Genomic DNA, 14,829 nt, shown 5'->3' on the forward strand with positions numbered 1-14,829 from the left:
GTAGCCCTCTGTAATTCTCTTGTTTTCTCTTTGCTTACTAATAAAATAATTACAAATAATAATAAAAAAAAATAAAAAATAAAAAAAAATAAATGGTGGGTGGTTAGTGCCAATAAAGCATTCCAGGCAGGGGAAATAGCAGACGCAAAGGCAGGAAAACTTGACACCATGTAGCATGATCTCATCTATTCAAAAACTTGGGGATGGCCCGCACACAAGTGGTCCAGAACTTGGAGAGACTCACCAGCACTAGACCATGTGTCCCACGACAAGGAGTTAGCATTTTTCCCTGTGAGCAATGGCAAGCCCTGAAGGGGGTTAAGAAGGATGGCTCAGGTTTGCACTGTAAAAAGTTCAACCTGTGCAATGTGAAGGCTGAACAGAAAGAAGACAATCCTGGCTGGGCCAGAAACATCAATTAGAACCCAAGTGCAAATGTCTCAGAAAGCGATGGTGAGCATAAACCAGGAGTTCGCAAAGTATGTTCCCTGAGAGGTGGGTAGAAATGCCAATTCTTGGGCCTGGCCCAGACCTGCTGAGTCAGAAATTGTATTTTAACAATCTGTGTTTTAACAAGCCTTCCATGTGATTCTTAGGCTCTCCAAAGTCTGAGAACCAGTCATCTAAAACAGGGGTTGCTAAACTATGGCCCACCAGCAGCCTCTTTTTATAAATAAAGTATTCTTAGAGCAGTCATGCCTATTCACTTACATGTTGTCTTTGGCTGTTTTATCAGTACAATGACACAGCTGTGTGGTTATGACAGAGGTTCTATGGCCTGCAAGCCTAAAGGTACTATTTGGCCCTTAAAGAAAAAATTACTCCTACGCAAGCTTCAGCTAGATTTGCCAAATGACCACAGTATGATAAGCCCAAGTCAACAGTGGTCCCAAAAACCCTAAAGAATACCCAGATCCCTTTCTGAGAGTCTATAAAACTTTCACTCACTAAGTTCATTCTTCAGAAACTTAAATTCCTTAGAGAATTCCTATGCCAGCTAAGTCCCCAAACCCAGAGGCAATAGCCTCTTCAGGAACATCAACTAGATGTGTCCCCTTTGCTCATAAAGCTGATACCCCTTTTCAACATGAACAGATTAGGGAGGTCACTGCCTAGACATCCCTGAAGATCGGGAAAGTGATTAAACTAGAGGAAGGGGTAGCAACAGACAAGATGGAATTTCAAAAAGGATTATGAATATGGAATCTCTAAATAATTTTCTTTTTCTTAGTTGGTTGGGTATTAGAAGAGCTAGAAGGAAAGAATTGAAATGGTGGAACTGAAACCCAAAGCACCCTTTGAAATTTGTTCTATAGCTACTTGTTAAATTGTAATTTGAAAGTTATCACCTTTTTGTATATATATTTCACAGTAAAGAAATAACTGAAAAAAATGGCAATTTACTTCAAAGTATCAGTATCCTGGACTCTGAAATTGATATAGGAAAGCTTTAATTGATTTTCATTTTGGTTAAATTCACAACTGAACAGGCAGTAGATGACAAAGCAGGGCTGCAGCTAGACTTGGCAAAAATGTGATAAGCAACTGCACATGTCCCCTGTGAAAAAGAATATAAATGTAGACCTTATCACAGCAGAAGCACCTTCACTAACTATTGAGGTCTCTGAGTCTTGATTAAACAACCCCTTGAGTGGAAGTCATAAGTTCTCAAGCCACCTTGTAAGAACTAAACCTCTTCCTGGTTAAGGAGATTCTGTCATTTACTGCTACCCCTAGATCTTCACAGCAAAATTTTAAAGGCTGGCTGGCATATACACCTGATCAGAAGCCTTTTATTTGTATCTCCGTTATAACATACATAAACGTGGTCTGGGAAGATCTCTAACCATAAGGGCAGAAGGGCAAATTGACGAAATTGCAATATTTTTGCTTCCCAAATTCAATTTCCAATTCAAATCCCACTTTCTCGTGTTAATCAGGAACAGCCAATCTATGGAAACTTTTTTACTTTGATCTTCTTAACTTCTGACACCCCTTTTTTTTAGTATGCGGGGGGCACTCTGAAATTTCTTAAATTAATTCAGGCCAAATCCAGTTTGGAAACACCCCAGGTATATGGCAAAGAGTCTCACATTTTAAATTCCCAAATTTTAAAAGTAAGTATACATTATGTTCCTAGAACAGTGGTATATATTGTAGATGTCAAGCCTTCAAAACAGTTTTATAGATTTAATGTAATTATAGTAAAAACTCCAATAGATTTTTTTTTAACCTGACAACAATTTGAAGAAAAAAAGGTGAGACTACCAAAACAAAAATGAAAAAATTAAATTATAAAATAAAAGCCCTTATAAATAATAATAATGAATAAAGGAAGATTGAAATATATGTGCCTGTATATATGTATACACACACATATAAATGTAACTATATATATATATAACTATATATATATATAACTATATATATATATATAACTATATATATATATATATATATATAGTATAACATCAACAAAGCAGCAAAACCAAGATACCCAAAAAGGTTCCTATTACATAAAGGAATTCAACATATAGCTTTAAAAAAGTGCACACACAAAGGTATCATCACAAGTCAAAGCAGGTAAAATACTCAGAAATAAACTTCAAAGACATCTGTAGCACCTATAAGAAGAAAACTTTAAAACCTTACTTTAGAGATATTAGAGAAGGTAACAATAAAATGAAAGCCATTTAAAACTTTTTCTGAATGGGCCAGTCAATATTTTCAGCGTTTAATTCTTCCCCAGAGTAATTCATACATTTAAAGCCATTTCTGTCAAAATCCTGATGGGATTTCTTGTAAAATTTGACAAAATGAATCTTCTTCAGTTAAGTTTGAAGGCAAAGAACACTTTGAGGTTAAAAATAAATAAATAAAAGAGGAAAAGGAATAATAAGGCAAGTCCTGACCTACCTGATAATAAAAAAAGCTGCAGCTAATAAAATGGTAAGCATGGACAAACAAAGAGGTCAACAGAACAGGGCTGAGTACAAAAACAGACCCAAGTATATAAAGAAATTTAGTAAACAATAATAAAAAGTGGTATTTCAAGTTAGTGGGGAAAGGATGAAATCCTTGATAAACTCCATTAGGAGTAGTTGGCTAATCATTAAGAAAAAAATTAAGTTTCACCTTTAACTCATACCAAATTAAATCCCAGACATGATAACAATGTAAAAGGAAAAGGAAATAAAACCATAAAAGTACTGGAAGAAAATATAAGTGAGTATTTAAATATTCCTGGGGTGGAGATGCCTAAAGGGGACATCAAAGGCAAAACCACAAAGGAATTAGTTGATTTATTTAATTACACAAATGGTAAACTGAAATTTATCAAAATATAGCAGAGGTAGAGTTAAGACAAAATTCAAACAGGGTAACAATAAACACGTGAGAAACATAGGTTAATACACTTTAACATAAAAAATATTTATTTGATATTTAAATATTTAAGAATAAAGTATTCTTAAAAATCATAAGAAGAAAAATTGGCATAACACATTGCATTAATCAACACTGCTTCATAACAAATGACCCCAACACCTCAGCAACTTAGAAAGCGTTTATTTATATCTCTCTTAAGTTCCATGGGGACTGTGGGTCGGCTGTGAGTCTACTCTTCGTGTCTTCTTATTCCAGGACCCAGGCTGAACAAGAAATCTCTACATCAGGCAGGCTGTTCTGATATCAGAGAGCAAAAGCACAAGAGAAACTGAGTCAAACCAGGCAGATGCACTTAAAGTTTGATTCAACGTGGCATATGTCATATTCACTAATATCCCATAGGGCAAAACAAATCACATGGCCAAATATGGTGACCAGCAGCCTCAGTTTGTCCAGGACTTAGAGGGGTCCCTGAACACAGAACTTTTCATTTCAAAACTGGGAAAGTCCCAGGCAAACCAAGACAAGTTGGTCACCCTCCAACACCCAATGTCAATGGGGCAGGGAAATTTACTCCACAGAAGGCAGTTGGGTGATATTTTCTAACAAAAATACAGTCTACCACAGATTTGAATGAGTCATTCACAAATAAAATGAAAATCCAAGAAATCTAAACTAAAACAACAAGATGCCGCATTTGATGTTTTTACTCTAGGGTTAGTAAAGTTTAAAAAGAATAATATTCAGCAAGGGCTTAAAGAAACAGGTCTTCTCATACACTGTTGATGAAGATATAAATTGGCACCGATCCACAATCCTTATCAGAAAACCCTAGCAGACAGATGGAATTTTTCAGATGATAGAATATTTTCCATAAATAAGAAGACAACCCCAAAGCACTCCATACTCAAATACATTAATATTTCCCAGTAGAATAAAGACTATAAATAGCCATGAACATATAAAGAATTTTCAATTTTCAGATAAGGAACGATGGACCGAAAAACCTTTGGCAATATCATTACATATTGAAGCCTTAAAAATAGGCATAATGCAAGGATGGTTCAACATAAGAAAATCAATCAATGTATTACAACACATTAACAAGTCAAAAGGGAAAAATCAATTGATCATCTCAATAGATGCTGAAAAAGCATTTGACAAAATCCAACATCCGTTTTTGATAAAAACACTTCAAAAGGTAGGAATTGAAGGAAACTTCCTCAACATGATAAAGAGCATATATGAAAAACCCACAGCCAGCATAGTACTCAATGGTGAGAGACTGAAAGCCTTCCCTCTAAGATCAGGAACAAGACAAGGATGCCCGCTGTCACCACTGTTATTCAACATTGTGCTGGAAGTGCTAGCCAGGGCAATCCGGCAAGACAAAGAAATAAAAGGCATCCAAATTGGAAAAGAAGAAGTAAAACTGTCATTGTTTGCAGATGATATGATCTTATATCTAGAAAACCCTGAGAAATCGACGATACAGCTACTAGAGCTAATAAACAAATTTAGCAAAGTAGCGGGATACAAGGTTAATGCACACAAGTCAGTAATGTTTCTATATGCTAGAAATGAACAAACTGAAGAGACACTCAAGAAAAAGATACCATTTTCAATAGCAACTAAAAAAATCAAGTACCTAGGAATAAACTTAACCAAAGATGTAAAAGACCTATACAAAGAAAACTACATAACTCTACTAAAAGAAATAGAAGGGGACCTTAAAAGATGGAAAAATATTCCATGTTCATGGATAGGAAGGCTAAATGTCATTAAGATGTCAATTCTACCCAAACTCATCTACAGATTCAATGCAATCCCAATCAAAATTCCAACAACCTACTTTGCAGACTTGGAAAAGCTAGTTATCAAATTTATTTGGAAAGGGAAGATGCCTCGAATTGCTAAAGACACTCTAAAAAAGAAAAACGAAGTGGGAGGACTTACACTCCCTGACTTTGAAGCTTATTATAAAGCCACAGTTGCCAAAACAGCATGGTACTGGCACAAAGATAGACATATAGATCAATGGAATCGAATTGAGAATTCGGAGACAGACCCTCAGATCTATGGCCGACTGATCTTTGATAAGGCCCCCAAAGTCACTGAACTGAGTCATAATGGTCTTTTCAACAAATGGGGCTGGGAGAGTTGGATATCCATATCCAAAAGAATGAAAGAGGACCCCTACCTCACTCCCTACACAAAAATTAACTCAAAATGGACCAAAGATCTCAATATAAAAGAAAGTACCATAAAACTCCTAGAAGATAATGTAGGAAAACATCTTCAAGACCTTGTATTAGGCGGCCACTTCCTAGACTTTACACCCAAAGCACAAGCAACAAAAGAGAAAATAGATAAATGGGAACTCCTCAAGCTTAGAAGTTTCTGCACCTCAAAGGAATTTCTCAAAAAGGTAAAGAGGCAGCCAACTCAATGGGAAAAAATTTTTGGAAACCATGTATCTGACAAAAGACTGATATCTTGCATATATAAAGAAATCCTACAACTCAATGACAATAGTACAGTCGGCCCAATTATAAAATGGGCAAAAGATATGAAAAAACAGTTCTCTGAAGAGGAAATACAAATGGCCAAGAAACACATGAAAAAATGTTCAGCTTCACTAGCTATTAGAGAGATGCAAATTAAGACCACAATGAGATACCATCTAACACCGGTTAGAATGGCTGCCATTAAACAAACAGGAAACTACAAATGCTGGAGGGGATGTGGAGAAATTGGAACTCTTATTCATTGTTGGTGGGACTGTATAATGGTTCAGCCACTCTGGAAGTCAGTCTGGCAGTTCCTTAGAAAACTAGATATAGAGTTACCATTCGATCCAGCGATTGCACTTCTCGGTATATACCCGGAAGGTCGGAAAGCAGTGACACGAACAGATATCTGCACGCCAATGTTCATAGCAGCATTATTCACAATTGCCAAGAGATGGAAACAACCCAAATGTCCTTCAACAGATGAGTGGATAAATAAAATGTGGTATATACACACGATGGAATACTACGCGGCAGTAAGAAGGAACGATCTCGTGAAACATATGACAACATGGATGAACCTTGAAGACATAATGCTGAGCGAAATAAGCCAGGCACAAAAAGAGAAATATTATATGCTACCACTAATGTGAACTTTGAAAAATGTAAAACAAATGGTTTATAATGTAGAATGTAGGGGAACTAGCAATAGAGAGCAATTAAGGAAGGGGGAACAATAATCCAAGAAGAACAGATAAGCTATTTAACGTTCTGGGGATGCCCAGGAATGACTATGGTCTGTTAATTTCTGATGGATATAGTAGGAGCAAGTTCACAGAAATGTTGCTATATTAGGTAACTTTCTTGGGGTAAAGTAGGAACATGTTGGAAGTTAAGCAGTTATCTTAGGTTAGTTGTCTTTTTCTTACTCCCTTGTTATGGTCTCTTTGAAATGTTCTTTTATTGTATGTTTGTTTTCTTTTTAACTTTTTTTTCATGCAGTTGATTTAAAAAAGAAGGGAAAGTTAAAAAAAAAAAAAAGAAAAAGAAAAACAAGGAAAAAAAAAGATGTAGTGCCCCCTTGAGGAGCCTGTGGAGAATGCAGGGGTATTCGCCTACCCCACCTCCATGGTTGCTAACATGACCACAGACATAGGTGGTTTGATGGGTTGAGCCCTCTACCACAGGTTTTACCCTTGGGAAGACGGTTGCTGCAAAGGAGAGGCTAGGCCTCCCTATGGTTGTGCCTAAGAGCCTCCTCCCGAATGCCTCTTTGTTGCTCAGATGTGGCCCTGTCTCTCTAGCTAAGCCAACTTGAAAGGTGAAATCACTGCCCTCCCCCCTACGTGGGATCAGACACCCAGGGGAGTGAATCTCCCTGGCAACGTGGAATATGACTCCCGGGGAGGAATGTAGACCTGGCATCGTGGGACGGAGAACATCTTCTTGACCAAAAGGGGGATGTGAAAGGAATGAAATAAGCTTCAGTGGCAGAGAGATTCCAAAAGGAGCCGAGAGGTCACTCTGGTGGGCACTCTTACGCACACTTTAGACAACCCTTTTTAGGTTCTAAAGAATTGGGGTAGCTGGTGGTGGATACCTGAAAATATCAAACGGCAACCCAGAACCCATGAATCTCGAAGACAGTTGTATAAAAATGTAGCTTATGAGGGGTGACAATGGGATTGGGAAAGCCATAAGGACCACACTCCACTTTGTCTAGTTTATGGATGGATGAGTAGAAAAATAGGGGAAGGAAACAAACAGACAAAGGTACCCAGTGTTCTTTTTTACTTCAATTGCTCTTTTTCACTCTAATTATTATTCTTGTTATTTTTGTGTGTGTGCTAATGAAGGTGTCAGGGATTGATTTGGGTGATGAATGTACAACTATGTAATGGTACTGTAAACAATCGAAAGTACAATTTGTTTTGTATGACTGCGTGGTATGTGAATATATCTCAATAAAATGATGATAAAAAAAAAAAAAAAAAGAAAAATAGGGGAAGGAAACAAACAGACAAAGGTACCCAGTGTTCTTTTTTACTTCAATTGCTCTTTTTCACTCTAATTATTATTCTTGTTATTTTTGTGTGTGTGCTAATGAAGGTGTCAGGGATTGATTTGGGTGATGAATGTACCACTATGTAATGGTACTGTAAACAATCGAAAGTACGATTTGTTTTGTATGACTGCGTGGTATGTGAATATATCTCAATAAAATGAAGATAAAAAAAAAAAAATAAAGGGCATGAACATTAAAATTTTTTTTCCCTCTTCTAAAAAAAAAAAAAAAAATAGGCATAACCTTCAAATCGGACTGCACCTAGGAATTTCTGTTTAATTGGAAATGATTTCTTAGTATTGTATAGAGTCTCTGCAGTCCTTAAAGGTAGAGAGTATATAAATATATCCACAGGGTCTGAATTGCCTCCTGGTTTCACCATCTGACTGGACAGGGCTGAAGCTGTGGGTTTCCTGTACCCTCACTTTGCTGGGTAAATAAAGTAAATAAAGTCTGACTCAATGTGGGAAATGATTTCCTATTATTGTACAGATTCTGTGCAGTCCTTTAAAGTGGAGAGTATATAAATATATCTACGGGGTCTGAATTGCCTCCTGGTTCCACTATCTGACTGTGCAAGGCTGAAGCTGTGGGTTTCCTGTGCCCTCACTTTGCTGGATAAAGTCTGACTCAATATGGGGCTGTGTCCCCCACTCTCTCTGTGGCAGAGGACTCCCCCAGTTAACACAGTTTTCAGCTGTCCCCCAGATGGAGAAATAGAAACACAGAGAACCAACTTGCTTAGAGCTACCTGGTTGACAAAGGTTCTGTGAATGGAGTTGCCCATGAGAAAATCTCAGTTGATGGTCTAGGAGATTTGGGCTCTGAGGCTGCCATAGAGATACTAGGAACTGCTCCCTGCAGAGGCCTCCCCATTCTGAAAAACAGCCAAGTGGTTTGGAGTCTGTCCCCAGGGCCACTTTGGGAGCCATGCAACCACATCTGAGGCTGAAAATACCAGGTCATATGATGGAAGCGTGCCAGGTCATTCGGGCAGAAATAGAATCCCACCTATGTTCCCTTGGCTTTAAAAGCATCACACAAAAAACAGAATCACAAATCAATACGATGATCCTGTTACAGATTTCTTATCACACCTCATAGCATACAGAAGTGACCCTTAATGTAGCAGCTATCTCCACCTGGTCTTGTCAGAGTTCAGTTATGGATTTAGTAATAGTGGCTCAATCAATTAAATTAAAATGCGTCACTTATACCATCTAATTCTAGAGGGTCCTGAGAAGTAGAAATGATATATTCTCAAAAATTATCTTAAAACCGTATCAATTATGAAAACAGTATTTAGGAACTGTAATTATATAAAACCTCAAAAGGAAAAAATCAGCATTAATTAATTAACAAGTTAAATGAAGAAAAGTCATTGATGAGAATTGTTTTAAAGAGAGAAAACACATCAGATGTTGTGCTGGGCATTTGGACGTTTCTGAACTGGCAGCTGCAAACCTGAATGACACCTGCACCTCTCCCCAGATCCTCCTGCCTTCACGGCTTATCCATCCTAGTATCCTGTGGACCTGACAATCCCAAAGACACCCTGAACCTCTCGAGCCACTTCCTGGGTGGAAGGTGGTAGTAGGTGCAAAGGGGCCAATGGAAAATGATGAATTTCAAATTCTCATTTGCCAGTTTTTGCCTAATGTGACCATTTTCTTTTCTTAGATCGTTGTGCTTTCTCTTGGTCGACAGTACTGCCTATCAACTTTCTTGAACTCTTTTCTCACGGAGGGTAAACCAATGTTGATCAATGGAAATGGGCTTTCCAGTTTTCCCTAAAGGTCTTTGATCCTTTTCCTATAACATCCAGCTTTTGATGTATAGTCCTCATGTTTGCATACTCACTGGTAGTTTCTCTTTTATTTCTAAGCAGTAATTTCCCTCCACGGAATTTCTGCAAAGCTTCCTTTCATGTTCTTGAGACTGCTCAAGCTGTATATAGACTTTCAGCTGAAGCTTTAGTGTCTCAAGTTCATGTTGGGCATTTTCACACTATAAACATGCTTCCTGTAGTTTGAGATTTTGATTTATACTATAAGTACTTCTTTCACTTAATTTTCTTCACATAACATTTGAAATAATCCTTGTTTTTCTCTTCCATGTTTCTTTTCATTTTTTCTTTTTTAGGAAATGTTTGAATTAACAAAATCAATGAGTTTCTTCAAATTGACTTATGACTGATAATCTTGGTCTCCACTTTCCGATTCACTCTTTCTGTCTCCACTGAATTGGCTGCATTGCTCTGTTCTCCAGGCCTGCCAAATACTGGACAATGGTGTCTATTTGCATTTGGGAGATCAGGATGATACACTGACCACGTGGTTCCATCATAGCTTCCAGTCTCACATCCCTATCACCTGTCCTTTCTGCCTCCAGTCTTCTCTCAGCTCACTAAGTCCTGAAGGCTTCCCACCTTATTCAATACAAACAAGAGTATTAGTCCTACAAATGGTACTAATTCATTGCGTGTGACGAGGAACACAGAGGTTAAAGCACATGAAGCACTGAGGGCAGTGCTGGCTCAATGATGTCAGCTCTAAGAGTGATTTGTTTGTTGTATTTACCAAAAGTGCTAGTTAAGTAAACATTTACCCACCTAGATGGAGATCTTTATAATGGTCTCTACTGAGTTTATAAATTCCGGGTTTATTGTTACTTTTTGTTTAGAGATTCATGTTTTTGAGTTGTATAGCCCTTTATTAGCAACTAAAATAGAAGGTATCTGTTGCACAACATGGGTAGTAATTGTCTATAACTGGAGATTATAATCTAATACAAATCATTAATATATGCAATTTCTTTATTAAAAAGCTTCCACCCTTAAAAAATAAATACATACATACATCCACAGTATATTAAGTTTTAAAATTAGATTTAAAAATAGTGTGACTGTAAGAATGCATTCATTTAAAATTCAAAAATGAGCAAAAGTAATCCATGGTGGATGATTGTATGGTGTGTGAATGTATTTCAATAAAACTGAATTTAATAAAAAAAAAAAAAAAAAAAAAAGTAATCCATGGTGTTAGGAGACAGGATAGCCATTACTCTTGGGGTTAGGGTTGGGGGGAGATTGGACAGGGCCCAAAGGGGGCTTTCTGGGATGCATGGAAAGTTCTGTTTCTTGATCCAGGGCCGGTTACACAGTATATTCGCTCAGTGAAAATACATTGAACTGCTGTACACTTATGATTTATGCACATTCCTTCTTGGAATTAAAAAAAGTTTTTTTTTAAAAACAGTCTGTAAAGGTTAATGCCATTTTTAAAAATCTTTAGTACATAAACCAAAATGTCAACATTCATAATAGTTACTCCTGGCAGTGGAAAATGGATGATTTTTCTTTTCTTCACATTGTTCTGTATTGTCTGAATTTTTCTCTTAACAATGAAATGTTAAGAGAAGTATATTACTTTTGTGATAAAATAAAAGATAATCTACACTGGAAAAGGTACAATGAAGATGGTATTTTCACAAACCATTGTCCAAAAGGGCTGACTGATTTGGAATGTTGTCAACAATCTGAAAACCGTATCAACGTCCATAGGAACATGCACAGATTCATAACCTATGGTCCAGCAACACTATTTCTGGAACTCTTAAAGAGATTACCCCCAATACAAAAAAGAACTGCAATGTAACCTAATGCTTTAAAAAGGGAGGGAAAGTGATTCTCTTTCCTACCATGCTCATAAGGTGAAAAAGTGCCCGCGTCGATATTAATATAGGGGTCAATTTTGATGGCCGTAACTCGGAGTCCGCATGATTTTAGAATCGTTCCAATACTGCTCGCGATGATCCCTTTACCAATGCCTGAGATGACCCCACCGGTGACTAGGATGTACTTCATTGAAAGAAGAGGGGCTGGGTATCAGACCCAGATATAATCTGAAAGGTGAGAGAAACATTTTCTCAAATCAATAAAGCAGAGAGAGTGCCTTAAACCAGAATTTTAACATTTTTTAAACATTTGAAACATTTTTAAACATTTTGAACCAGAATTTTAACATTTTTTAAACATTTGAAACATTTTTTAAACATTTGAAACAAAGTCTTATCTTCCAGGCTTTTCATTTTTGTTGAGAAGAAAGAAATACTTTCTGCATGCAATATAACTGGCTTTACTCTCCTGACTTTCCATTTGCCCCAACTCTGTCATATGACAAAACTTCATCATCAGAACCCAGATGTCTCTGGGATTTGGAGGCATGAAATGTTTAAGACTTTAGGCTCTGGAATCAGATAGCTCTGTACAAGCTGCGTCTGGGCAAGTTTCTTACCCTTTCTACGCCCATTTCTTTATCTGTAAAATGGAATAAAAATACCAATCTCATATGTGGTTGTGAGGATTAAATGAACTAAGTTTCAGACTAGGAAGGGGTCAGCAAACCATGGCCCATAGGCCAAAACTGACCCACTATCTTTTTTTGTATGGTCCCCAAGCTAAGAATTCTTTTTATGTTATTAAATGATTGAAAAAAAAATCAAAAGAAGAGTGCTTCATGAGATGTGAAAACTGCATGCAATTCAAATTTCCGCATCCAAAAATAAAGTTTTATTGGCATACAGCCACACCTATTTGTGTACATGTTATCTCTGGATGCCCTTTATAGAAAATGTTTGCTGACATTTGGCATAAACTGTGGCATATAGTAAGACTAATAAAAGTTAGCTATTTATGTTGCTATTAATAATAATAAATGCACACTCCTTAACTACAGGTGCTGAATGAATTTTTTCATTGCCCATCAATTTTACCATTCAGGAATATCTGAGCTGAAAAAAAACAATAGAAAACATCAAGTCAATCATAAGGAAATTTTGATTTTCCTGTTGCTGTCTGATTCAAAAGCCTTTGTTTTAGTGGCAGATGGGAAGCCCCATAAAGAAAGCGACTTGGGCTTTCTTTATGTTCATCATGATTGTTTTTCCCTTGAGTGTGTGCAGGGACCTCCAGATCTTGCCATTCTCCATGCCCATGAAAGTCGTCCTTCAAATTATTATTTGTGTCATCATGGCAAGCAAAGGGCCAACTGAGTAAGACCACGATTATAAAATCACAACTGGAGAAAAAATAAAATTAACTCATAAAAACTAATAAAACTATAAATCTCACTGTCTTTTGTAATTCACAGATTTTTTTTAAATACTTGGAAATTAAGCATGAAATACCATCAGATAGGAATGATTTTCAGTTACTCATATGTCTGCCCTCCTCAGAGTAATGCCCATTTCGATTTTGTAGTTTCCTCTGCTTGCCATCCGAAATGACTTCCCTGAGTGCATGGGCCTGCTTTTCTCTGCAAAATGCAGTTGACTCTGTTCAATGCCATTGTTCCTCTCCCCCTGCCACCCCTAGGGGGTGTTGTATTATTTTTGCAACTGTTTGGTAAGTTTGACATCATTTCAACATAAAAAAAGTTTTTTTAAAAAAGTCTATAAATATAAGAAATAAGCATATAAGAAAATGCTTATGTGCCATGAAAAATGCATGATATAAATTGAAGACAAAATTATCTTAATTCTGCTTTTTTTAAATTAAGACTGGTCAAAAATACACCAAAATGTTAAAACTTAATATATCCAGGTGGTTGCATTGTAGGCAATTATTATCTGTATTTTCAAACACACACGATACTTTTTTTATTTTTTTAAATTAAATTCAGTTTTATTGAGACATATTCACATACCATACAACCATCTGTGATGTACAATCAACTGTTCATAGTACCAACATATAGTTGTGCATTCAGCAAACACACAAGATACTTTTTAAAAGCACTTTAAGCATTTTAGAAAGTACCTCTTGAAAATGTAACACTGCCAAGTGACACAATTCTTCCTACCTCTTTTAAGCAAGCAAGTTTGAAACAAAGCTTAACAAAACCAAGTTTAACAACCGCAGGAAAAGGCCGGCTGTTTTAGATTGAAATCGGGATGGCTTCCCTTGGGAAGCCTGAGGTTTTTAATTTACTTTTATATGCGATGGGCAGAACCAATTGTTTGCAAAATGGGCGTGCAGAGCTGTGCAATCCAATAAAAATATTATGCGGCCCACATGTGTAATTTTAAATTTTCTAGGAGCCACATTAAAAAAGTAAAAAGAAACAGGTGGGGTGTGTGTGTGTATATATATATATATAATATATATATATACCAATATATCCAAAATATTATTTCAAATACAATCAACATAAAAATTATTGTGAACTTTTACATTCTCTCTCTTTTTTTAAACTAAGTCTCGGAAATAGGTGCGTATATTTCCAGCACGTTTCAATCCAATTCGGACTGGCCACAATTCCAGGGCTCAAAAGCCACCTGTGGCGAGTGGCGACCATACTGGGCAGCGCAGGCCTAGAGCAACTAACTGCATCGGAAGCACCGAGCGCCGCTTTCTCAAGGATGACCATTTAAAGAGCACTTTTAGGCAGACACAGACGAGGACTTACTGAATGATACCCTTTTTATGAAGTTCTAGGACAGGCAAAACTAAGCCAGGGGAGAAATCAGAACAGAGGTGAGTCGGGATTGACTGAAAAGGGGCACGAGGGAACTTTCCGGGGTGATCGAAACATCCTAAGGCTCACGTAGAGGAAACGATTTACGGCTTCGTTGGGGCAGTGGTTACACCGGGGTAAAATCTGACGAATCTCATCGATCTGCACACTTAAAAATGTGTGCATTATATTGTTTGTAAATTATGCATCAATGTTTCTGAATGGATGCAAACAACAACGACAGGCTATTTTTGCAGCCAAGCTCAGCGCGCCATACCCAGATACAGGGGTCGGTGCTGAAGGCGCGCCCAGGGGGCGAGGGAGGGGACGGAAAGACCGCGCCACCCGCGCG

At 37.2% G+C, this 14,829-nt stretch overlaps 1 protein-coding gene across 5 annotated transcripts in view; it reads right to left on the reverse strand.

Annotated features, from left to right (window-relative positions):
- The window catches only part of CTPS2 (CTP synthase 2), a 383,279-nt gene that overhangs the window by 367,570 nt on the left and 880 nt on the right, over positions 1-14,829 (reverse strand). For 3 of the 5 annotated variants that reach the window (XM_037822637.1, XM_037822638.1, XM_037822636.1), the window contains exon 1: positions 11,662-11,827. In XM_037822637.1, coding sequence (XP_037678565.1) covers positions 11,662-11,827 — 166 coding nt within the window. Of the gene's footprint in view, positions 1-11,661; positions 11,866-14,829 lie in introns of those variants that run through there. The other 2 variants (XM_037822635.1, XM_037822634.1) reach the window with 1 other exon arrangement.

The sequence above is a fragment of the Choloepus didactylus genome, chromosome X (genome assembly GCF_015220235.1).
Source record: "Choloepus didactylus isolate mChoDid1 chromosome X, mChoDid1.pri, whole genome shotgun sequence".
Taxonomy (NCBI): domain Eukaryota; kingdom Metazoa; phylum Chordata; class Mammalia; order Pilosa; family Megalonychidae; genus Choloepus; species Choloepus didactylus.